At 43.7% G+C, this 26,665-nt stretch overlaps 1 protein-coding gene across 3 annotated transcripts in view; it reads right to left on the bottom strand.

Moving 5' to 3' along the window:
• Positions 1-26,665, bottom strand: part of Atxn10 (ataxin 10) — a 166,907-nt gene that overhangs the window by 122,479 nt on the left and 17,763 nt on the right. For all 3 annotated transcript variants that reach the window (XM_045152030.1, XM_045152028.1, XM_045152029.1), the window contains exons 2-5: positions 24,235-24,426; positions 19,986-20,068; positions 4,268-4,364; positions 1,117-1,275 (exon numbers count right to left, since the gene is read on the bottom strand). In XM_045152030.1, coding sequence (XP_045007965.1) covers positions 1,117-1,275; positions 4,268-4,364; positions 19,986-20,068; positions 24,235-24,426 — 531 coding nt within the window. The remainder of the gene's footprint in view (positions 1-1,116; positions 1,276-4,267; positions 4,365-19,985; positions 20,069-24,234; positions 24,427-26,665) is intronic.

Raw genomic sequence — 26,665 nt, 5'->3', positions numbered from 1 at the left:
GAGGGGAGGGGAGGGGAGGGGAGGGGAGGGGAGGGGAGGGGAGGGGAGGGGAGGGGAGGGGAGGGAAAGGGAGGGGAGGGAAAGGGAGGGGAGGGAAAGGGAGGGGAGGGAAAGGGAGGGGAGGGAAAGGGAGGGGAGGGAAAAAAGAAAGAGATTTTTAAAAACAATCAGAAAGAAATCAGGCCATCTGTTTGGGGGCATATTGTGAACAGCAACAGGTATCTCATTTACACAATGAACAAGAGAGCCAGATCAGCCTCTCTCTCATATGCCAAGACTGTCTTCCCCCCCCCTTACTATCTTAAAACTCTCCTATATATCAAAGTCCAACTCTAACTTTACCTCTTCTACAAATCCTCCAGATTCTGCACAAAAACACTAGCTTTGTCAACCATATGTTAAACTTTAGGGTTCAATAATAATTCAAGACTTTTTTTGTTTCTTTTTTGAGGTAGAGTCTTACTCTAGTCCAGGCTGACCTGGAACTCGCTCTGTAGTCCAGGCTGGCCTCCAACGCACAGCGCTCCTCCTACCCCTACCTCCCAAGTGCTGGGATTAAAGGTGTGTGCCACCATGCCCAACTAATTCAAGTTTTTACTTAAAACTTCTACAAGAGGGCTGACTGTGTAACTCAGTGCCAAGTCTGTACAAAGTCCAGATTTAGCTCCCTAGTACCTACCACAGGCAAGCGCAAATGGTAGGAACAGGGAGATGGCTCAGCTGGTAAAGTGATTTGCCTTTCCCCAGACAGAACCCACAGGAAATGCCAGCCTTGGTGGTACACATTTGTCTTAACAGCACTGGGGAGGTGGACACAGACAGATCCCTGGAGATTGTTGGGTAGCCAATCTAGCTTAACTGGTGGGCTCCAGGCCAGTGAGAGATTCTATCTCAAAAAAGGAGACCAGCATTCCTGAGGAACAACACCCAAGCTTGTCCTCTGAGTGTGTGTGGATGCATACACGCACCCAACACATGAACATACACACTCATAAATACACACATTAAAAAAAAATAGGCCAACATAGCAAGCACCTGTCTCAATAAAATAATAAAACCTCCATAGGGAAGGGAACAGACGCCGTTCAGCAGTCAGATTTCTAGCACAATACTTACAGCCACTCTGACTCTGGCTGCTTTTGGTGAGCTTCTATGACATTAATTGCAATATTAAGATTTTCTTCCAGGTCCTTCATTCTTCTAGGATTAAGACATGTGAACAAAATCATTGAAGAGTAGGCGACAATTTTCTTGTCTGGATGATTTAAGCAAGACCTTCCAAAGACAGAAGTGAGGTTTTAGTCCAATTTAGCAATATGACAAAATATGATCATCACCTACCAGTAAGAGTGACCAATGGCAGTTCAGTACACAATGATATTTGTAAGGATTTGATGAAAATTTAGAATGTTTTAAAACCAGTATACTATTTTCTATAAAAATAGCAAACACAGGGCTGGAAAGATGGCTTAATGGTTAAGGCGCTTGCCTGTGAAGCCTAAGGACCCATGTTCGACTCCCCTGATCCCAGGTAAACCAGAAGCACAAGGTGGCACACGTGCAAGGTTGCACATGTGCACAAGGTGGCACACGCATCTGGACTTTGATTGCAGTGGCTGGAGGCCCTAGCACACCAATCTCTCTCTCTCATTAAAAAAAATAGCAAACATAATATTAGGTCACAATAACAATATTACAGTTGAGGGCTGGAGAGATGACTAAACGGTTAAGCACTTACCTCTAAAGCCTAAGGACCCTGGTTTGAGGCTCAATTCCCCAGGACCCACATAAGCCAGATGCACAAGGTGGTACACGCATCTTGAGTTTGTTTGAGGTCCTGGTGTGCCCATTCTCTCCCTCTCTCTCTCTCTCCCTCCCTCCCTCCATCCCTCCCTCCCTCCCTCTCTCTCTCTACTGCTCTCAAATAAATAAAAAAAAAATTTGAAAAAAAATGACAGTTGACTTACTACTCAGAAGCAAAAAGCTAAAAAAAATTGATTAAAAATAAAAAAGATTGGGGCTGGAGAGATGGCTTAGCGGTTACGGCACTTGCCTGTGAAGCCAAAAGACCTCGGTTTGATTCCTCAGGACCCACATAAGCCAGATGCACAAGGGGGCGCACGCATCTGGAGTTCGGTTGCAGTGGCTGGAAGCCCTGGTGCACATATTCATGTTCTCTCCCCCCCCCTTCATCTTTCCCTCTCAGAAATAAATAAAAATATTTTTTAAATAAATAAAAATAAAAAGATCACATGTGTAAAGTATTAAAGATGCTCATTCTTATTACAAAAAATAACAATAGGTTAAAAAATGGGGGATGGGGCTGGAGAGATGGCTTAGCGGTTAAGCGCTTGCCTGTGAAGCCTAAGGACCCTGGTTCGAGGCTCGGTTCCCCAGGTCCCACGTTAGCCAGATGCACAAGGGGACGCACGCGTCTGGAGTTCGTTTGCAGAGGATGGAAGCCCTGGCGCGCCCATTCTCTCTCTCCCTCTATCTGTCTTTCTCTCTGTGTCTGTCGCTCTCAAATAAATAAATAAAAATTTAAAAAAAAATGGGGGATGGAAAGATGAGTCAGAGGTTAAGTGCTTGCCTACAAAACCTAAGGACCGGAAGTTAAGACCCTCCCAGTACCTAAGTCAGATGCACAGAGTGGCACATGTGCTGGTGTTTGTTTGCAGTGACTGTAGATCCTAGTGCACCCATTTTCCCTCTCTGATTCTCTCTCTGCCTCTTTCCCTGTCACTTCCTCTCAAATAAATAAATAAAGTATTTTTTTAAAAAAGACTAAAAGCATTTCTTAAATAATCAAGTCTGAAGAACAGAAGAAATTTAATGTAACTCCTAGCTCTTCTTTCAGCTACATGACCGTAGTAAGGTCAATAACTTATTGACTAGCAGTTACAGCCTGGCTCATGCCTCTCACCACAGGATTTCCCTACTTAAACTTCACAGCCAGGTGTGGCAGTAAATGCCTACAAACCAGCACTCAAGAGGCTGAGGCAGAAGGATGGTGAGTTGAGTTTATGAACAACTGGGGTACTGAGTCCCAGATCAGACTGGATGCACAGGAAGACCCTATCTCAAAAGCAAAGCAAGCAAGCAAACAAAACTCCACTTCACAATACTTGTCTAAGGAGTTATTTCCATGGTTTACAGATGAATAACTGTTAAATTCACCTGTCCAAGGGCACAATGCCAAAACTGGAGTTTAAATGTGGTTTTATCTGTCTCATAAATGCAGATCACATAACTTCCTTCAGTAGTTTTCTCCAATTATCTCATAGAGGTTTTGTAGAAATCAAATGAGAAAATATAAAAGTATCACATAACTATTAGGACTACTATCTGTTCAAGGGCCTCTACTATGTTTATCTATTATGCCTTGAATTTATCCTAATATACAGTTCTACGCTACATGCATTTGCTGTTTCTTTACTTCTCTAACTAAAGCACGTAACCTGTGGGACGATGTCTTTACCTAAGTTATGCTGTACGCCAATCACCCGACCGTAACACAGCAGGCGTGAGTCCATCAATGTTGTATGGGAGTGAGTCCTCACAAAAAGGAATGTGTGTGACTGTGTCTTGAATCTTGTTATTTCTTCTACCCAAGCTCAGTTATTATTAAACAAAAAGATTTTTAATGTATATAAGCACATATATACACACACACACCCTCCTATAGGCATCCTGAGAGACTCTGTGAGCTAGATGTCAATCGCAGTTTTCCTAATCCCAGCACATCAATGCTGGGGATCTCAGTCCTCCACCTGGTTCTTTGAGACAGGCTTGAACCTAAAGCTCACCAACTCAGACTAGCTAGCCAGTAAGCCCCAGGGACTCCCTATCTCTGCCTCCCCAGCACTGGAATTACAGCAACAGACCACCATCTCCGGCGTTTTACATGCAGGTTCTGAACTCAGGTCCTCATGCTTGCATAGCAAGCACTCTACCCAGTGAGCGATCTCCCCAGCCCCAACTGTAATGTAACATGTAGTCAAGGATCATACATCCTAGTACAAAGCTCAAAGAATGTTCAGACATGCACACATCATGGAAATAACACCCAGAGCAAGACACAGAACACTGGCAGGGCAGTCTCCTCCCTCCCCTCACCCATACGCGCCTACCTGCTGCCACCCAACAAAGATGATGCACTGCCTGAATTCTATCACCACAGCTTTGTTTTCCTCTTTCCAAACTCCACATAAATGCTACTGTAATCACATATTTACATAAATTAGAAAAAACATCTCAACACACTCACATGAAGAGCTCTGGGAAGGCATGGATCCAAACAATGGACTGGGAATCTTCATTCCGTGAGGCAATGTTGCCTAAAAACTGCAGGCCACAGCGAAAAGCTAGCAGTACCGGAAATAAAGACACTGGATTAGACACAATAAATAAATACAGCGTAATAAATCTCAAGCCAGGTGTGGTAGTGCACGCCTTTAATTCCAGCACTTAGAAGCCTGAGGTAGGAGGATCACTGTGAGTTCGAGGCTAGCCTAGGACCACAGAGTGAACTCCAGTTCAGCCTGGGCTAGAGAGAGACCCTACCTTGGGAAAAAGAGAAGAGAAGGGTGGGGAAGGGGAAGGTGAAGGCAAAGGCAAGGAAAAGGAAAAGAAAGGGAAAGGGAAAGGGAAAGGGAAAGGGAAAGGGAAAGGGAAAGGGAAAGGGAAAGGGAAAGGGAAAGGGAAGGGAAAGGGAAAGGAAACGGAAAGGAAACGGAAAGGAAACGGAAAGGAAACGAAAGAAAAGAAGTCTCTCATATTATTAATAGAAGTTCATGTTTTTGGATTTTATTATTTTTATTTGCAAGCAGAGAGAGAAAGAAGAGAGGCAGACAGAGAGAGGATGGGCATGCCAAGGCCTCCAGCTGCTGCAAACACACTCCAGATGCATGTGCCATTCTGTACATCTGGCTTTACAGGGGTACTGTGGAATTTAACCTAGGCCTTTAGGCTTTGCAGGCAAGCAAGTCCCTTAACTGCTGAGCTATCTCTCCAGCCCTGTTTTTGTTATTTTAATATAAAAGTCTCACTCCACAGAAGGCACAGTGGCTCATGCCTATAATCCCAGAACTTGGGAGAGGTTGATATAGGAGGATCACCCTAAATTTGAGCCATCTGGGGATACATAGTAAGTTCTTGTTCAGTCTGGGCTAGAGTTAGATCCTGACTCAAAAATAAAGTAAGGGCTGGAGAGTTGGCTTAGAGGTTAAGGCACTTGCCTGCAAGGCCAAAGGAGCCACGTTCAATTCCCCAGGACCCATGTAAGTAAGATGCATAAAATGGCACATGCATTCTGGAGTTTGTCTGCAATGGCTGAATGACCCTGGCATGCCCATTCTCTCCATCCCTCTCTCAATCTCAATCTCTCTCTCATAAAATAAAATAAATGTTTAAAAAGACAAAACAAAATAATAGAACAAGTTTTAGTCATTACAGAATAACTTATCAGGAACATATGCCAATTGTAAATGGGAATGCACCCAATAATATGCTACCAAATGTAAAGAGAAACTGATTAATGAAGAAGAGAATAGCTGACAAGAAGCACAGTTAAAAAATCCCTTTCTCAACAACTTCTAGAAGAAACACACAGAATATCCACATAAGCCAGACAGGTTAATCCCAGCACTCAGGAGACTGAGGTAGGAGAATCACCATGAATTTTAGGTCATCTTATACTAGAGTGAGACCCTGCTAGATAGATAATAGACAGACAGATAAATGGATGGATGGATGGATAGACATATGAAAGATCTGAGTAAGACTTAATAAGAAACTAACATTTGGAATAGTTCACCCTATAAAACTGCAAAATATTGGCCAAAACTTCAGAAGAACAACAATGCCAAATGCTGGAGGGAAAGGAGCCAACAGAAACTGGCATCTACTGAAGGCAGGAATGCAGCATGGTACAGACATTTTGGGGAAAAGTTTAGTCATTTCTGACAAAACTAAGCTAAGATACCACTTTAAAAAGTATAAAAATTTAGTCAGGCATGGTGGCGTACACCTTTAATCCCAGCACTCAGGAAGCAGAGGTTGGAGGATCACCATGAGTTCGAGGACAGCCTGAGACTACATAGTGAATTCCAGGTCAGCCTGGGCCACAGCGAGACCCCACCTTGGAAAACCAACCAACCAAACAACAAGGAGAAAGAACGCAGCGCAGCAGGTGGTGAGGATGCAGTGCAGAGAAGCTCAAGGTCCCGAGGGTGCATGAGTGGTGACACAGGACACATCTCAAACATTCTTGAGTGGCTACCAGGTCTTAACTTTGCCTCCCAGCTCCAGATAAACTGTCTGCTCGGTGAAAATAAGGGCAGATCCCTCAAAGGCATCTCTGCAGTCAACCTGCCACCCCGGTTGTCATCTGCTAAGGGTTCCCTCCTCGCATGTCCAGGCTCAGTTCTGCAGTGCAGCATCAGCAATGCTGACAACCTACACTTCCTCAGGAAATTCACAAGGTCCCCTTGCACCAGAGAGTAGATCCCAGCATACTCCACTCAGTGCCTTCTCTAGTACCCAGTGAGCCACAGCTACACCCTACCCCATGACTGCAGGCCTGGGAGTGGAGGCTGCATCTACCTGTAACTCCTGCTTTCTCCGGCATTCTCATTACGTCTTACTAGTCAGTGCACTAACCTAAGCCCTGCAACAGTGACTCCTTACATGCGACCTTCCTGTCCGAATGCCTGTCGTCCCAGCACTTGAGAATGGCGACAGGAAGATCACAAGCTTGATGCCAGCCTGGGAAGAAAGGAAGGGAGGCAGGGAAGGAGGGAGGAAAGGAAGAAGGGAGGGAGGAAGGGGAAGGGAGGGAGGGAGACTTGCAATGGCAGAGTGAGTGGAGAGAAGAAAAGAAGGACCTGTGGGAATGAGAGAAGTGACATTAAGCACTAGCCTCACAAAATAATAACAGCTTAACCAGCCAAGACCAACTCAGGTAAACTGAAATCAGGCTAGCTATTTTAACCAAATATAACATAAGAAATCAAACCAAAAGGTGATCTTAAGGTCACAGAAAGACTGAGCACAGGAAGCAGCTACTGGCCTCACAAATGGAGGCCTAAGGGGAAGAGGCTCTAGTATGAGAACCAGGAAACTGAGAGACACAGGATCTATGGGAAGAACAAGGCAGGTAACTGTGGTCTAATGCAACATGGGCAGGAAGTGCAATTACCTGGAGCTCCCTACAAATCAAGACAGTTACTAAGGAAAGACAACCTAGTCCTCTCTTCCAGAAGCCCAATTTCCCACATGGCCAAAGCTAACAGCCAGCAAAGGAGCAATGAGTTTACAGAACATCCAGGTCCAGTATCGCAGCAGAGTGTATGATAAACTTGGAGCTGATGAGGCTGGAAGACAGCCAGACCAATATGAGTAGTCACCAGGTAGTCACTGGCACGCTCTGGGTCCCTCTCAAGTGTGGCACATAGACTCTTCCTTGACTGTCACTCAAAAGCAGGTAATGCACCTCATCTCTCCAGAACAGTAAAGGAGAAGCAAAGAGATCACTCCTGCTGCGCACGGCCTTACAGCCAGTAGGAGCTCATCCAAACACCATTCAAGGACTCTGAAGCATTTAGGGAATATCCTACTCTGCGTTGACATCTCTGGGCCAGCTGGCTGAATCTCTGCCCTTTATCTTTTGGTATACTAGAAGGTCTGGACTCTAAAGTTTAAGTCAACTGGCCTCGTCCCTACCCCAGCTCCAGCCATCTTGCATAAGATGCAGCCCTTAACTATCAATCCAGTGTGCCGCCCATGGCCTCACTCTGCCACTGCCATTTAAACTGACAAAGTGCCAGCCAGTGCCCACCCTGTGAGCTAGCTACTTTTAAAATAAGTACAAAGGGCCACAGGCAGGAGAGAAATGGAGCAGTGCTGAGGAACTGAACCCAACATTGAAGCCCCAGTAACAAGACAACACAACACAAGTGAGACAAACCCCCTGGGTAGTGTCTAGTATGGACAATGTATTCAGGCTATATCATCTCCTTTAAACCTCATAACAACCTTATGAAGTGGGTATTAACAGAATCCCCATTTCCAAAGCTCACAAAGTTCCCTCAACTTGCCCAGAATCATAAAGCCTACATGCAGTAGAACGGGTCTGGCACACACAAGAGAAGCCTCTTGGCCCCAGTAGGAGTCCAAGCTAATGGAAGAAGGTGAAAACAACATGAGACCTTGAGGTGACTCGGAAGATTTTAACCAATTAAAGGAAGAAACTCCTACAGAAGACGTTTTCGGGGCAAGCAAACTGGCTGTCAGGTCTCTGCTTGCCTAGAAGAGGGGCTACCCATGGCTCCAGAGAAGACCATGCTCCTCTCTCTCCTGGAGCTTACAAGTAGCGCTGGGCAGACTGCCAGCAACAATGCTGCTGGCTGCTGGCTCCCGCCATCAAAGGTAGAGGGGTGAGGAGCAAGGGAAGGCGGCAGATGCTAATTCTTCATTGTGCCCTTTCCCACAGCAAACCTCAAAGAAAAACTGCAAAACTGTGGCCAAACACCCCAAAACACTGAAACCTTCAAAGTATGCGAATAGGGTGCGGAGATGCCATGAAAGTGGGAGGACCAAAGTCTGGATCCCACCAGCCGCATCAACCAGGGGTATGGCAGCCGGCCTGTAACCCCCGTGCTCAGGAGGCAGACATAGCAGATCCTCAGGGCAATCTGGCAAGCTGGGCTAACTGAGTGGGCAAGCTCTGGGTTCACAGAGAAACCTTGTCTCAGTAAATGAAGGGGAGTGCAATCAAGGAAGATGCCTGACATTGACCTCTCACCTATACATGTGCACACACACACACACAAAATACATACACATGTGCACACACATGTACCCCCACATGCATACAAAAACACATACACACATGTGTACACACATGTATCCCTACATTCATACAAAAACATACACACATGCACACACATACACAGGCAAAATAGGAAAACACATGCAAAAAAAAAAAAGTGCACCAAGCACCTCAAAACTGAATTAAAGACACTGAATAAAAAACTACATGTAGCTGGGCATGGTGGCGCACGCCTTTAATCCCAGCCCTCGGGAGGCAGAGGTAGAAGGATCACTGTGAGTTCAAGGCCACCCTGAGACTCCATAGTGAATTCCAGGTCAGCCTGGGCTAGAGTAAGACCCTACCTCGAAAAACCAAAAAAAAAAAAAAAAAAAAACAACTACATGTACACATTCATACCTACACATATACAAAAACTGAAAAACATACAACTTTTAAAAATTAAGTGTGCCGTACAGCCTGTAGCTATTATTTTTCTTTTATCTACTTTTTTCAGTTTTTCAAAATCAGTCTTCAATAAATGCCTAAGTGTTTATACAGAAAAGTGCTAACCTTTTCTCAAATAAGTAAGAATTTTTAAAGGTATTTATGTTTTCACTGAATATTTTAGAAAATTAATACTCAAACATCTAAAAAATTTTTTGTTCATTTATTTATTTATTTGAGAACGACAGAGAGAGAAAGAGGCAGACAGAGAGAGAGAGGGAGAGGGACAGGGAGAGGGCGAGAATGGGTGTACCATGGCCTCCAGCCACTGCAAACGAACTACAGATGCATGCGGCCCCTTGTGCATCTGGCTAAAGTGGGTCCTGGGCAATTGAGCCTCGAACCGGGGTCCTTAGGCTTCACAGGCAAGCACTTAACCACTAAGCCATTTCTCCAGCCCAAACATCTAAAATTTTACAGGCCAAAAAAAAGCCAATAGGGAGCTGGTGAGATGGCTCAGCTGTTAAGGCACTTGCCTGCAAAGCCTGATTACCAGAGTTCAATTCCCCAGTGCCCATATAAAGCCAGATGCACAAAGTGGCACACCCGTCCTTCCTCACTCTCTCTCTCTCCTAGGAGTGATGGCACATGCCTTTAATCCCAATACTCAGGATGCTGAAGTAGGAGGATCACTGTAAGTTCACGACCAGCCTGATACTAATTCCAGGTCAGCCTGGGCTAGAGGGAGACCCTACCTCAAAAAAAAGTGGTGGGGGGGAGAGCTGTTGAGATGGTTTAACAATTAAGGATCTTGCCTGAGAAGCCTAAGCACCTAGGTCCAATTCCCCGGGACCCAAATAAACCACATGCACAAGATGGCTCATGGAGTTTGTTTGCAGTGGCTAGAGGCCCTGGCATACCCATTCTCTCTATTAGCCTCTCTCACGCTTGCTCTCTCTCTCTCTCTCAATAAATAAATAAATACATGATTTTGGGAGGGGGGCTCAAGGTAGGGTCTCCCTCTAGCCCAGGCTGACCTGGAATTCATTATGTAGTCTCAGGGTAGCCTCGAACTCACAGTGATCCTCCTACCTCTGCCTTATGAGTACTGGGATTAAAGGCACGCACCACCATGCCCAGCTATAAATTATTTTTTAAGTATTCTAATAAAACAAAAAAATTCTGCCAAAGATAATAAATAAAAGCCAGGCTGAAGAGAAGGCTTAGCAATTAAGGCACTTTTCTGCAAAGCCTTAGGATTCAAGTTTGATTCTCCAGATCCCATGTAAGCAAGATGCACATGGTAACACGTGTCTGGAGTTTGTTTGCAGTGGCTAGAGGACCTGGTGTGCCCATTCTTTTTGTCCCTCTCCTCTCCTCTCTCTGTCTCAAATAACTAACTAAATAAATAAATAAAAATATTTTTTAAAAAATATATAAATTGGACTGGAGAGATATTTTAATGGTTAAGGCACTTGCCTGGGAAGCCTAAAGACTCAGGTTTGATTCTCCAGGTCCCACGTAAGCCAGATGATCAAGGTGGCGCATGTGTCTGGAAATCGTTTGCAGTAGCTAGAGCCCTGGAGTACCTATCCTCCCTTCCTTCTTTCCTCCCTCCCTCCTTCCCTCTCTCCCTCCATTTCCCCTCTCTCTCTCCCTTTCTGTCTTAAATAAAATAAATAAAATTTTAAAAATAAATAAATAGGGCTGGAGAGATGGCTTAGCGGTTAAGGTGCTTGCCTGCAAAGCCAAAGGCTCCTGGTTCAACTCGCCAGGACCCACATAAGCCAGAGGCACAAGGTGGCATATGTGTCTGGAGATTGTTTGCAGTGGCTGGAGCCCTGGTACACCCACCCTCCCTCCCCCCCCACTTTGTCTCGAATAAAATTAAATAAATAAATAAATAAAATTAAAAGAAATAAATAGGGCTGCAGAGATGGCTTAGCGGTTAAGGCACTTGCATGCAAAACCAAAGGATCCTGGTTCCACTCTCCAGGACCCACGTAAGCCAGATGCACAAGGGGGCACATGCACCTGGAGTTTGTTTGCCGTGGCTGCAGGCCCTGGCGTGCCCATTCTCCCTCCCTCCCTCCTACCCTCCCTCCTACCCACCTACCCACCCTCCCTCCCTTCTTCCCTCCCTCCCTCCTTCCCCCCCCTCTCTCTCTCAAATAAATAAAAATAAAATATTTAAAATAAATAAAAATTAAAAATAAATAAAGGCCAACAGGGTAAGCTGGTTGGCAGGCCAAATGGCTCAACAATTCATCAGGCAAATCAAAGCCAACACAACAGCTGTTGAAAAGCCAGAGCAAAACTCCAGAAAGGAAAAGACTAAAGGCACCCAGGCACAAGAAAAGACTCAGCAAGTAAAAGGACCATTTACTTCTACCAAGCAGCCCATCAGCTGATCTCTATGGAAACACAGCAAAAAACACAAAGACCCTCAATTGCCAGTATATTTTCACAGATTAGCAAAGAATGAATGCCAAAAACAACACCAATAACTCAATTAAAATAACTCATGCTTGTTTACATAAAATTTGATGACCGTAATATATTTGTCACACCACTGCAATTATTCCCTGAAAATAATACTCTAAGTATTATTTTGACAATGTAATTACAGTTCTTACACCTCAGGAGTGGTAACAAAAAGTTGGCACAGTTACCTCGGCAACAATCTCTTTAAAAAAGACAGTGCAGGCACTTCACAGACACCAGAGGACTGTTTATAGATTACTGTATTAGGTTTGAGCCAGCACATTACAAAAACACTTGATTGTTCTGCTGAATCCAAATGTCCTTGTTGAATTCCAAATAAAAATCAGTGGCTTTTCTATCAGTCTTCTCCAAGAAGGTGGTGAGAGGCATCTTTAACTTTCCTTGTCCGCGCTGCCTCGTAGTAACTCTGTAACAGCTGTCCAGACCTGCTACTTAAGCTAATATACCTGAGAAATGAGATGGCCTACATCATTTCATAGACCAGATGAGTCAACATTGTTCTTCAATCTAAAGATGCAACATAATCCCTAGTGTCTACATTATACCAGCAATGCCACAATTCAACAATAAAATACCACTATAACTAAAAACTAGACAAAGAATTCAAACAGACATACATATTCAGATTTATAAATGCCCAAGCCACATATGAAAAAGCAGACAGGGAGCATCAGTTCATACCACCAGGATGGACATGGGGAACAAGAACAAGCTCACTGGGATGAGAGATAAATGGCTCCTCAGGATGCTAAACATGGAGGAGTCAAAGGCCTACAATTCTAGTCCTAGGCATATACTCCAAAGGAGTGAACACAGTCACTTCAACAGGTGCACATGAACACTGCAACATTATTCACCACAGCCAAAAGGTAGAAACAGGGCTGCAGAGATGACTCGGTGGTTAAAGGCATTTGCTTGCAAAGCCTAACAGCCCAGGATCGATTCCCCAATATCCACATAATGCCAGAAGCCCATCTGGACTTTGTTTATGGTGTCAGGAGACCATGACATACTGTCATATTCTCATTCTCTCTCTCCTCTCTCTTTTTCTCTTTCAAGTAACTAAGAATTTCTTTTTTCAAAGAGCTGTGGGTGGTGATGCATGCTTTTAATCCCAGCAGTCAGGAGACAGAGGTAGGATGATCACCATGAGTTTGAGGCCACCCTGAGACTACATAGTGATTTCCATGTCAGCCTGGGCCAGAGTGAGACCCTACCTTTTAAAAAAAGGGGGGGAGGGGAAACAAGCATGTTTCCATCAGTGCATGGCTAAATAAAAACAATGTAATATGATCTAGCTACAAAGAGGAACAGTGTTCTGAGGCATGCTGCAATATAGAGGAATCTCAAAAACTACTCTGACACAAGTTTACACTCCAGGCTGGAGAAATGGCTTAACCATTGAGGTGCATGCCTGCAAAGCCAAAGGATCTAGATTCGATTCCCCAGGACCCACGTAAACCACATACATAAGGCGGCACATGTGTCTCGAGTTTGTTTTGCAGCGGCTAGAGGCCCTGGTGCACCATTCTCTCTTTATTTGTCTCTCTCTCTCTCTCTCTCTCTCTCTTTCTGTGTCTCTCCCTCTGCTTCTCTCTCTCAAATAAATAAAATAAAAATTTAAAAATATTTTAACAAAAAAGAAGTTTACACTCCATTCACATAAAACATCCAGAACAAATTAAGTCCATAATGACAGAACAAGCAGCTTTAGTTATCAAATGCAGAGAAAGAGAAAAATGGAGAGAAACTACATAATGAAAATAGGGTCTCGTGGATCCTAGCTACAGATGACTGGGCTTCTGCGTAAGAATGAAAATACTTAGTAGCAGAGGCCAGTAAGTTAAAAAGGAGACATAAAGGGTAGAGAAAGGAAGGGAGGAGGATACTTAATAGGTTGATATTGTATATATGTAATTACAATGATTGTAATGGGGAGGTAATATGATGGAGAACTGAATTTCAAATGGGAAAGTGTGGGGGTGGGGAGGGAGGGAATTACCATGGGATATATTTTATAATCATGGAAAATGTTAATAAAAATTAAAAAAAAAAAGAAATACCAGAGAGTAGCTGGAAAAAAAAAAAAAGAAAATAGGGTCTTGTGGGCTAGACAGGTTGCTCAATGGTTAAGGTGTTTGCCTGCAAAACCTAACTACCCAAGTTGGATTCCTCAGTACCCACATAAAGCCAGATTGCACAAAGGGGTATATGCAGCTGAAGTTCACTTGGAGTGGAGGAGCCCCAGCGTACCTACCTATTCTTCCTCCCTCCTCTTCTCTCTCTCCTCACAAATAAATAAATGGATTAAAAAAAAATAGGGTTTCCTTTGGCAGTAACGAAAATATTTTTAATTAGGTACAGGCTTTGTTAAAACAATATTGTGGCTGTTCTAAACACTACTCAACTGCTCACTTTAAATGGCTTAATTTTTTTTGTTGTTCATTTTTATTTATTTGAGAGTAACAGAGAAAGAGAGAGAGAGAGAATGGGCGTGCCAGGGCTTCCAGCCACTGCAAACGAACTCCAGACACATGTGCCCCTTGTGCATCTGGCTAACGTGGGTCCTGGAGAATCAAGCCTCGAACCGGAGTCCTTAGGCTTCACAGGCAAGCGCTTAACCGCTAAGCCATCTCTCCAACCCTAAATGGCTTAATTTTACGTTACATCAAACAGACTGGTGACACAGCTCAGTGGTAGCTGCTAAGTTTACCTCGGCACTGCCAGAAAAAAACAGGAAACTGAACTGACAGTGCCACAGTTCTTGGTAAATGGTAACCACTCTGGACCTGCCTTAAATAAACAGACCGAAGGCTGCAACAGAGGCCAGCGGTTCAACTATTGTCTAGACTGTGTGAGGCCCTGCGTTCAACTTAGTGGTCAAAGAGGTCGTAAGCAGCTACTCTGACACCAACCTTTACCACACACTGTATCATAAAGGCATTTTTAGATATCTGCTCCTCTCCACTTGATTGGATTACATAGACACAGTTAAAAAAGAATGAAACACTCATCCAACATATCTGTGAAAACAAAATAAATACTCCATACTGGAAGCACAGAAGAAAAGGACAATGAGATGAAGGAGAACGCAGAGTCGGGAATGATTCTGATGACAGGGAGCAGAAGAGCACAGGACATACAGATTAGGAATGGCGGTGGGCAGAGGGAGCCCCCGGAAGCTGAGAACAAAGGAGGTAGAGCAGGAGAAAGGCTTCTAAGTGGGTAAGCGGGGCCAGTGTCCAACACGTGAAGAGGAGGCGCTGGCTGCACAAAAACAGCCCTATAATGGCAGCATTTGCACAGCACGACTAGCAAGCTCATTTCAGACTACACCATTAAGAAGAAAAAGCCTACGTTCTGCCCACCACAGTGTCCCCAGCCCTGCCAGTGACACTGTATCGAGCACAGCAGTATTTTTCAGCAGTTACACAATGGAGTACATGCTGAACTGGACTGAACTGACCATGCCTCAGACACTTTCAAATGTTGCCTTTCTGTGCAGCACAGTAAAATGTGCTGCTCCGCTGCTAGGTTTAATCTTCCAATTCTGAACACCAAAGCTCCTTTATTATAAAATGGAGCAACAAAAGCATCTCTAAATGTAAATGATCTTAAAAACACTTCTTTACAGCTAAATTCTACATACTATCATTTCTTACAACTTAAAAATATGCTACTCAGAAAAACTTAAGAAACATGTAATGTATAAATTCTTAAATGATGTAATTAATTTTATGAAATCACTTTCCAAAAGACGTTTTCTAAACCAAACAGAAAACTTAAAAATTTTAGTGAAGTGAATTTAAAATTCAAACACCAAGAAACACATAGAGTAGGAATTAAATGACATCATGCTGTGCCTATACCACACTGACGTAGCATCAGCTGGAGTCTTGGTGCATGCAGACAGAGTCTCACCTCTAAATCTCACCAATTTGCTAAAAGTAGCAGGCCAGGCCTAGTAGCATTATTATGAGCATGCTTCATGTCACAGAACAAGCACAAGGATGGAAAACTACATGTAAATCCATTTGTAAGTCAAATCATATTTTAAATACAGTTGGAGTTTACTTCATTTTATTATTTTATAAGGTTAAAGGCATTCTTTATTATAAAAAACTTTAAGCTATAATCTAGCATATCTAATAAGATATTTACATTAATGTAGATATTTACATTAAGATTTTATCAAATGATTTTCAGTTACTCGTAATTATCTCAATTCCTTACACCAGAGCATATGTAAATGTGATTTTTAGTGTTATGGTAAAATAATAATCTTTGTGCATGTTCAGAATAGTCTAGAAACTTTCTAACGCTTCAAGCTAGTAAGCTAGCTGTTGCCCGTAGTCTACATCAACAGCTATAAGCAAAGCAGAGCTAATAGCCCTCTGCCACACTAGGTATTCGATTACTTGATAGATTTGCTATTTTCTGCTCTCACTGGAATGTGAGCTCCTAAGAGCACATTTTTGTCTGCTTTGGTCATTGGTGGAGACATGCCTGTATTAATTACTTTTCTCAGCTGTTTAATCACAGTGAGTAACTTAAGGAAGGAGAAGTTATTTTGGCTCACAGTCTTAGAGAGTCAATCCTTAATAGTGTGGAAGGTGGAAGCAGCTTACGGCTGGGATGGTGAGTGTGGAGTGGCTGGTTATAGTGATAAACAGCCATGAGACAGAGAACTCAGGTAGAACATCAGCAAGCTGTGACATATAAGCCCTGCATCAGCTGCCAGGCCCTGTGTCCAAAACATTTAATAAAACAGCACTACTATATGAGTATCAAGCCTTCAATATGTGAGTCTATGAGGAACATTCACATTCAAACCACAGTAACAACCAGTACCTTAAATAGCACTTGTCACATGCATAAGTATCAAAGATGTAAGGCTGGAAAGATGACTCAATGGTGTAAGGCGTTTACTTGCAAAGCCTGCTGGCTTAGGTTCAATTTTAAAAACACCCACATAAGTCAGATAAAAAAAAAAAAAGTAATGGTGCAACATTTACGCAATAGAGTTCTAATCAGCAGGAAAGAAAAATAAGTTATAAAATTTGCAGGAAAAATGGATGGATCTGCAAAGGATTATACTTAGTGAGGTAACCCAGGCCTAGAAAGCCAAACATCACATATTCTCTCTCATATGTGGATCCTAGCTACAAATGATTGGACTTACATGTGAGTAGAAATAAAACTCAGTAACAGAGGCCAGTAAGCTAGAAAGGAGATATAAAGGGAATAGAAAGGGAGAGGGGGACTTAATGGGATGGTATTGTACATATGTAAGTAGAAGAATACATTAATGGGTGTGAAAAGGCTTAAGTGAGGTCAAGGGAAGAGACTGAGTAAAGGAAAGGTGGGGGGAGGGCTAATCAAAATCTAAGATGATATAAATAAATAAGTCATACGGAAACCTACTTTTTTGGACAATGGAACACTCAGGAGCCATAGACTAAAATATTCAGTGCCAGGGATGGAATACCTCCCAGTGAGTTGTTGGCCAGGGAGATCCCTGATGCCCCAAAACAATATAGGCCATTGCTGAGGCCCTTGGTTTCCCATCAGGAATAGACGGTAAGACCCTATTGCTGAAGACTCCACATACTTGGGCTGCAAGATCACTGAGAAATCCTGCTGGAGCTGAGCAGAAAACCTCCTCCATGTAGACCAGCTGACAGAAAGCTGGAAAAAGCTATGCTGCATGTAGTTCAATGGGAAAGAGAAAAATCACCAGTGAAGATACCCCACAGTGGACACTGCAAGCCTTGTATTTGGCCAGCCAGGCCAAATGAGCCAATGGATACAATAGTGGCACGTCTGGTATGAGGGAAATCAACCACCCTCCAATTGGACTGGAGGCCTGCTCCATGGGAGGGAATACATCCCTGATACTGAAAACCTAAAATAGGGGTAGTCATGAGCCCTAGGGGTGTAACATCTGCTGCTGCCTGGCTAAATGTATATACTATGCTCAGCAAACTGTCCAATAAGCACTTCTCTTAATGTTCATACCCATGTATTAATGGTACTCTCACTTTTGGTTAGAGAACCTTCTCTTTTCAGATGGCAGTGACCTTGGGATGACTCAGAAGGCACCATGGTACTGAGAAGAAGTGACAGAGGAGTGATCAGCACTGAAATATCTCTATCACACCTTCCAAGGCCCAGGGTCCATTGCGGAAGAGGTGGTGGAAAGAATGTATGAGCCAAAGGAAGGGTAGGACTCCTTACAATGTGATCCTCCAGACACAAAATGGCCTGGATATACATGACCTCACAGTGCCTGACACTACCTACACAAGACCACCATAATAGGAGGAAAAAATCATGAGATCAAAATAGAAGAGAGACTGATTGAGAGAGGCAGGGGATGACAGAGAGTAGAGTTTCAAAGGGGAAAGTGGGGGGAGAGAGGGAATTACCATGGGATATTGTTTAGAATTATGGAAGTCGTTAATTTTAAAAAAATGTGGTGCAAGCATCTGGTGTTCACTTGCAGTAGCAAGAGGCCCTGGCATGCCCACACAGACACACACAGAAGATAAATAGATAGATGATTGATGGATATATAGATAGATCATGATTGATTAGATAGATAGATAGATAGATAGATACATGGAAGATAGATATACAGACAGACAGACAGACAGACAGACGGATGGATGGATGATAGGTAATTTTCTTCAGAGAGAGAGGCTGTACTAGTGAGTTTTGGCTGCCTTAACAAAGAACCACAGACCAGGCAGCTTCAAACATATCTGTCTTTTCATTCTGGAGGCTACAAGTTCACGATCATGGTGCAGCCAGGGCTGATTTCTTCTGAGGCCACTCTTCTTGCCAGTAGATGGCAATCTGCTTCCTGTGTCTTTACATGGGCTTTATTCATGTCTGTGTTCATATCCTTTTCTCAAAACAATAACAAACTGCTCTGTTGTAGTTTAATAACCTATTCAAATATCTTGTCTCCAAACAGTCACATTCTAGGAACTAAAAAGTAGGATTTTGCTATGGTCTGAAATGTTTGAGTCCCCCTAAAAATCAATGTCAAAATCAAATCTCTCATGTATTGGCAGTAGGAGGTAGGACCTTTGGGAGGTGACCAGATCATAATGTTAGTGCACTTGTAAGAAGTCAAGAGCTCCTTTGCCTTCTGTCCTTCCATTATGTGAGAATGATGCAGAAAGATATCTTCACTGAGGCAGAACTGCAGCAAGTCTCCACCAGATCCAAACTGGGGGTGCCTTAATCTCAGACTTCCTGCCTTCAGAAACGGTACGTGATAAATGTCTATGGTTTATTAATAATCCAGGCTAAGCATTTTGCTACAGAGTTTCAAACAGACTACAAAAGACTTCAGCATAAGAAGTTGGGAAGAAAGCCAGGCATGGTGGCACACACCTTTAATCCCAGCACTTGGGAGGCAGAGGAAGGAGGATCACAGAGAATTCAAGGTCACCCTGAAACTACATAGTGAATTCCAGGTCAGCCTGGCCTCCATATGTGTGTGTATACACATTCAAATATGCATGCGCGCATGCACACACACACACACACAAAACAAGCAACACAGAGCTGCCAGCTGTGCATAGAGAGGACAACGTGGCATCCGGTGAGCTGAGCAGTTCACATTCTGTGGTCCATCTTGCAATAAATACAAAAGGTAAAACTGGCCAGGAATGGTGGTGCATGCCTTTAATCCCAGCACTTGGGAGGCAGAGGTAGGAGGATTGTTGTGAGTTCGAGGCTATTCTGAGATTACATAGTGAATTCCAGGTCAGCCTGGGCTAGAGTGAGACTCAACCTCAAAAAAAAATGAAGAAGTTGGGAAGAGACAACTCAGCCATGACAAGGAACAGAAGTCATTGTAATTTTCCTGTGTTTCATTGACCAAGTCTCACTTGCCCAGGAGATACAGAATGTGGGTTCAGGAGGTGGCCAAGCCGTACAAAGCGCGTGCTTGCAAATCCTGTTAGGCTGGTTCCATTCCTCAGGTCCTGCTTAAAGCCAGATGCACAAAGTAGTGAATGCGCCTGGCGTTCATTGACAGTGGTAAGAGGCCCCGGCGTGCCCATGCTTTCCCTCTCCATCTCGCTTTCTTAAATAAATTTATTTTTAAAAGGAAATAAAGAACAAGTGCTTCAACGATTGAAGTAACATGGCATTGGTTTTAAACATTTTTCAAGATAACAAATGATCCATGAACTATACCGTACCGTACCTGTCAACAGGGAATCCTGCTCCACTCGCAGTTCACGAAACAGAAGAATCAAATCAACAGCAACACTAATTGTATCCAGGTCCCTGTAGCAGAGTTTAAAAGACAAAGTTAAACTAAATGTGCACTCTTTCCTACAATGCATTTCAAAAAATGATTTAGTGCATAATGCTGAGGCTACTGGTTAATAGTTTCTGTGGCGGGGCAGAATAACAGCCTCTAGAGACAGCCATGTCCTGATCCCCAAAATCTGTAATTACTACCTTATGTGGTAAAAAGGACTTTATAGACAAAACAAATTAAGAATCTTGAGATGATTGTCCTGAGCTATGTGGGGGCCCAATTTAATCACAGAGATCCTTATGGAAGAATCACAAGCAAGTCAGAACCAGGGGAAAGGGGGCCATGAGCCAAGGAATGCAGTGGTGCTGAAAGCTGGCAAGGGAGGAAACCAATCCTTCCCCAGAGAGTCCAGAGGGGAGCACAGCCATGCCAATCCCGTGTGGACGTCTCCAGAATCCTAAGTTAATAAATGCACGCTGCTTTAAACCACTAAGTTTTTGGTAATATGTTACAGCAGCAGCAAATAAAAGCATACGTATTTGAGTCGCAGAAGTGGGTGCTACAGTGACAAAGACCTGAAAATGTGCACAAGACTTTGGCATTTGCTGAAGGCTAGAAGAACTCTGAGAAGCATGACAGAAAGAGCCCCCACAGCCTTGGACAGATGGCTGGTAGAAAGGCACTCATGAAGGCACAGCTGGCAGAAGCCAGAGGAAGTAAGAACATGTCATTAGAGATGAGAAGAAAGGTGATCCGTGCTCTACAGTGGCAAGAGTCCTGGGCTGGCACCCGACAGCTGCGTGAACTGGAGCAAGGGGAGCGGTGGGAGCTATAGTCCTAGGACCTGTGCTCTCACACCTCTGATTCCAGCAAAGGGAGGCAGAGGTAGGAGGATCGCCATGAAGTCGAGGCCAGCCTGAGACTGCATAGTGAGTTCCAGGACAGCCTGGGCTACAGCAAGACCCTACCTCGAAAAAACAAAAGAAAGAAAAAAACAGAAAATGGCAGAGGGCACCAAAGCTGTGCCCCACCCACACTTGTCCTGCGCATATCCTCTCACTGGGATGTTCCTGGGCTGGGTCCTTGGTAATAAACCAGAAGCTGCTCTCTTGAGGTCCACGAGTCCTTCTAGTTAATTAACACTGAGGAGAATCGAGAAACTTATTTGCAGTCAGCCACATAGAAATGCAGTCAGCCTGGGTACCTCATTCCAGCTGGTCAACAGTCTTCAGAAAATGAGCCTCTAAGTGATGGTATCAGATACTGCCAACTCACATAGGCTCAGAACAGCAGTGAGTTGTCAAACACTCTAAGATTCAAAATTGGTGCCAAAAACAAGAAAATATCTACATATAAATTAATGACTTTTTTGAGATGGAGAGTGTTGCAGTCAGGTTCACAATACTAGCAGAACACACCCAACCAAGAGCAGCCTGTGGGAAAAAGGTTTATTTTGGCTCAGACTCAAGGGGAAGCTCCATGATGGCAGAGGAAAACAGCAGCACTAGCAGAGGGTGGACATCACCTCCTCGCCAGCATCAGGTGGACAACGGCAGCAGGACAGTGTGCCAAACACTGGCAAGGAGAAACTGGCTTTAACACCCAAAAGCCCACCCCAAATACAGCACCTCCAGGAGGTGTTAATTCCCAAATCTCCATCAGCTTGTAACCTAGCATTCAAAACACCTAAGTTTACGGGGGACACCTGAATCAAACTACCATAGAGAGATTATACTAGGCAATCCAGGTAGGTGTGCTCTAGTAGTAAGAGTCCTTATGAGAGGGAAATAACAAGTCAGAGCCAGGGAAAAAAAGTTATTAGATGTTACACTGTTGCCTTGAAGATGGAAGAAGGGCCATGAGCCAAGACAAGCAGAAGAGACAATTCATCTGGGAGCCTCCACAAAGAAGCAGCTCTGCAGACGCTCCACCTTAGGCCAACTGGACTAATTCTGGACTCAGGACCTCTCCCAGAGATGTAAATAAAATGTTCTACTGGGCCACACGTAGTGGCCCACACCTCTAATCCCAGCACTAGGAGGCAGAGATAGGAGGACAGCCCGAGAGTTCAAGGCCACACCTCAAAAAGGCAAAAACAATATATATATATATATATATATATATATATATATATATATATATATATATATATGTATACACATAAAATTTTAAACCTAGATTTATGCTAATTTGTTATAGCAGCAACAGAAAATACAGCCCCTTGATTAACTCTTTTCTTTTAAAAAAAAATACAATTTTAAACATCTTATTTTTCCTTAATTTATTTGAATGAAAGAGAGGAAGAGGCAGAAATAGAGAATGGGCACACCAGGGCCTCCAGCCACTGCAAACTAACTCCAGACACATGCACCACCTTGTACATCTGGCTTACATAAGTTCTCAGGAATCGAACCTGGGTCCTCTGACTTCACAGGCAAGCACCTTACCTGCTAAGCCAGGTGTTAGAATGAAGCTTCCACATTTATCCTAAAGAGAAAGACTGGTTGACAAGGCTCAAATTTCCAAATTTGATTAGCAGAGGCATTTCCAAATGGTCAGTATCAGCACATACGTGCAAAGGCGCTCTTGTCCTTCCCCAGGGCAGGTGCTCAGAGCCACTGTCCCGCCTCTTCTCCTAGGCAGCTGGACACAGTGAGGAAGAGTATGGCACTGGCATGCTGGACAGGAGGCTGTCCTGTCCCTCTCTTCCTGCTCTTGCCACTAACACAGATCAACAGTTGCCAGGCTAATGGCAACAGCCAGCAAAGTGAGAACAGTCTACGTTTTTGAATGCCACTGGTGGGGAGAGGGGTATATGGACTGTTAGTGTTCCAGACTCTCCTCCCTCCCCTTAGTAGCTTAGGAAAACACAAAAGAAACTAACCTTCTGACAAGTGTTTCCAGTACACATAACTTGTTATCTTTTTTAATTATATTTTGATTCATACATATGATAACAGCTTATACCCTTTTATCCCCTCACCCATGCTCCTGTTATATTGGAAGCCCTCCTCACTGAGGTTATGGTATTCACTGTGGGGTCACAAAGGCCTCAGTCAGGCCCTGAGATGGGGTGGGGAAGAACTGTGCCTCAGGGCCTTCCTACCCACTCTGTGGCCATAACTAGTTACCTTTTAAAATATTAACCATTATTATCAAGATTACTACTTCTAGCCATTTTTCTGCAAATGGATGGCAGGTTTTTAGGTTAGCATTGATGTTAAACAACTTCAGCTTTTTTTTTCCTCATTGCCTTTGATCTTAAAAACCTCATTAATCATATTAAAGCCTCAGGTATAAGACTGTCTAAGCAGCCAAGGGAGTCAAGTGGCTTCTGCTCCAGCCCACCTTTACCCATCAGTAAAGAGGCAGCCTCAAGGGTCTGTCCCCAAGCAAACTCAGAGTGAAAGGTGAGCATCCCGCTTGTGGTTTCTGACTGCATTTCAAGTAAAAGCACTTCACAAAGAGCAGATTCCATGAAAACAAAGAGGAAGGGTGCTCAGTCCTCAGAAGAAAGTACTATGTGTAAGAAAGAACAATATGGCAATCCTCTTGCTCATGTTTAACTCCTCTTAAAAATGTGTGAAGGCCAGGCGTGGTGGCGCATGCCTTTAATCCCAGCACTCAGGAGGCAGAGGTAGAAGGATTACTGTGAGTTCAAGACCATCCTGAGACTCCATAGTGAATTCCAGGTCAGCCTGGACCAGAGTGAGACCCTACCGTGAAAAAAAAAAGTGTGTAAGCCCACCAGAAGGAGATAAGATACCATCTCAGAAATTTACAAAACATGCTTATTCTAAAGTAAACACACAGATAACTAAGGTATTAAAAGTAATTAAAATATTCATAAGTAAAGGGAGTGAGTTCAAGAACTTGGGCAGTCAGAATCTAGGAACAAAGGATCATAATCAATTTTAAAATATTGTTATGTACAGAATTCAAACCTCAAAACATGTTAGAAAGACAAATAAATGCAAATACCTCCTATGCCAAATATACTGTTACGGGTTACGCCACCCTATAATGATCTAAGTGATTTCAAAGATAACAGGAACAGGAGACTTTTCCCCCATAGAGATAAACAGAGTTCATAAAAACAATGAGTGATACTATCAAGCCATTAAGTATGACATAGTTAGCATACATAAGACCCAGAGACAGGAGCACACACCAGTACAAGAAGCACTACCTGATTGAATTCTGGTTCACAGAGCACTCTATACAAGCATTCCGGAGGCACCGGAAGCATTCCGTGATCAGCTGCAGGCTGGAAGCAAGATGCTCCACTTGGGACGGGTCCCTGCAGGCCAGCTTAACAGCACGAGAGGACTTCTCCAAGATGTCCAGGACTCTCTGGAAGATCGTTCTGGGTGCTGTTTCTCTGTAAGAGGATAAAGTTGTTACAAACCAGGGAAAAAGAGTCTAATTCCAAATGTCTCATCCCCCAAACTGCTTAATCTACTCTGGGGACAGGGAAGGACTAAACTTGATCAGTTCCTTGATTATAACAAAGAAGACATGAGCTGTGTAGATCACATGCCTACTATGCACAGAGCACGCTCTGAGCTCTTACTGAGATCCACACAGATGAGGAAAGCAGACAGAAGACATCAATCAGCCAGTGACTGCTAGAGCCCCAAGTCCAGCTGAAGTCTCTTGGCTCCGGGATTTGCACCCCCATGACAATCCAGATCCACCTCAGGTACAATGTTCTTGCCTGTAGATCTGCCATCACCCGGGTTGTACCCATGGGCAATTATGAGAAACAGCACTCCCAAAGACCACCAGACGTCAAGGGCACTATCTGCTCCTCAGGTACAGTGAAAGCCAACAGCACCTGAGCCAAGCTGTCACATATTCAAAGTGTGCCAGCAAGGGTGTGAAGCACGCCAGCTCTCCGAGGATGCATGCCAGGTCCAAAGACAACCCTGCCACTGCTCTTCCAAGCACCTTGGTCACTGCATGCCTCTCAAGCCAGGAGGAAGGCCTACACTACCATTCCCGAGGTCTGAAAAGAATCTTCTGGGCAACTTTGTACCTAAATGCAAGCCAGTCTCTTCATTCTACAGATCCCCTGAAGACACAGCAATCTGTCCTACTGATGGCAGAAAAACTGTTATGTAGGACAGTTAAGAGACCACATGAATGTTCCCTCTTTTCACTGTGGAGTCACGGAACCCTTCACTGCATCCTTGGATTAAGCCATACCATGACACCATGCTACCTGGACACCATGGAAATACTCTACACATTCTCTTCATTTCCAAGGCCAGGGGACACTTCTCTGAGTTTCAGCAGCATGGCTTCTTGTATATCACATGGAGTGTTTCTGTCTTACAGAGATACAACAGAGATCACAAGTCATAGCTCGTCATATCCAGCTTCCTCTGGATAGGTCTCTCATAAGTCTAAAGTAACATAGATGGCCCATGTTAACAACAGTATGACTTCCATTAGCTGACTTTGCCCTTCTCGATTTCCTTCTTCATCTATTTTCTGGAGGAAAGTAGGAGCCAAACCTACATGCTAAGCAAGTATTCCACTACTGAGTCACATCCCCAGCCTTCTCCCTTATCTTTTTTTAAAGTATTTTATTTATCTACTTATTTGAGAGAAAGAGAAAGAGAAAATGGACGCACAAGGGCCTATAACCAATGCAAATGAACTCTAAACTCATGCATCACCTTATGCATCTGGCTTATGTGGGTACTGGGAAATCAAACCTGGGTCCTTGGACTCCATAAGCACCTTAACGACTAAGCCATCTCTTCCGCCCCTCCCTTATCTTTCATTTTTAAAATAGTGCTTATTTTTAAAGCCTATCAAATTTGTTTCAGGAAAGAGACAGAGTATAAATTAATTAATTAAAAGTTGGGAATGTGCTGGAGAAATGGCTTAGCAGTTAAGGCACTTGCCTGCAAAGCCTAAGGACCAAGGTTCAATTCCCCAGTATCCACATAGAGCAAAGTGCACATGGTGGTGTGTGCATCTGAAGTCTGTTTGCAGTGACTACAGGCCCTGGTGTGCCCATTCATAGTCTCTGTCAAATAAATTAATTAAATCTGGGGGGCTGGAGAGATGGCTTAGTAATTAAGGCACTTGCTTGTGAAGCCTAAGAACTCATGGTCAAACCTCCAGGTCCCACATAAGCCACAGCAGCACAACCGCACAATAGGGCACAGGCGCACGCATCTGGAGTTCATTTGCAGCAGATGAAGGCCCTGATGCACCCATCCTCTCTCTGCCTTTTCTCTCTTTCTCTCAAATAAAATTAAAATTTTTTAAGTTATTTAGAAAAATTAAAAAGAATGGGAACAATGCACATAATTCTCTCTCCCTCAAGCAGCACTCTAAGTACGGGGTCATGAAATTCTGACCTGGTGTCTCAGTGACGAAATGACCAAATAAAAGAATGAAATTCAAGAGCACAGCACTAAACTAGGCATGATGGTGCACACACCTTTAATCCCAGCATTTGGGAGGCTAAGGCAAGAGGATTACCATGAGCAAGACCAGCCTGAGCTACAGAGGAAGTTTCAGGTCAGCATGGGCTAGAGTGAGATCCTGCCTTTACAAAAGAAGAAAGAAAGAAGGAAAGAAGGAAAGAAGGAAAGAAGGAA

Source organism: Jaculus jaculus, chromosome 6, assembly GCF_020740685.1.
Source record: "Jaculus jaculus isolate mJacJac1 chromosome 6, mJacJac1.mat.Y.cur, whole genome shotgun sequence".
Classification (NCBI taxonomy): domain Eukaryota; kingdom Metazoa; phylum Chordata; class Mammalia; order Rodentia; family Dipodidae; genus Jaculus; species Jaculus jaculus.
This window is presented reverse-complemented; position numbering and strand designations above follow the sequence as displayed.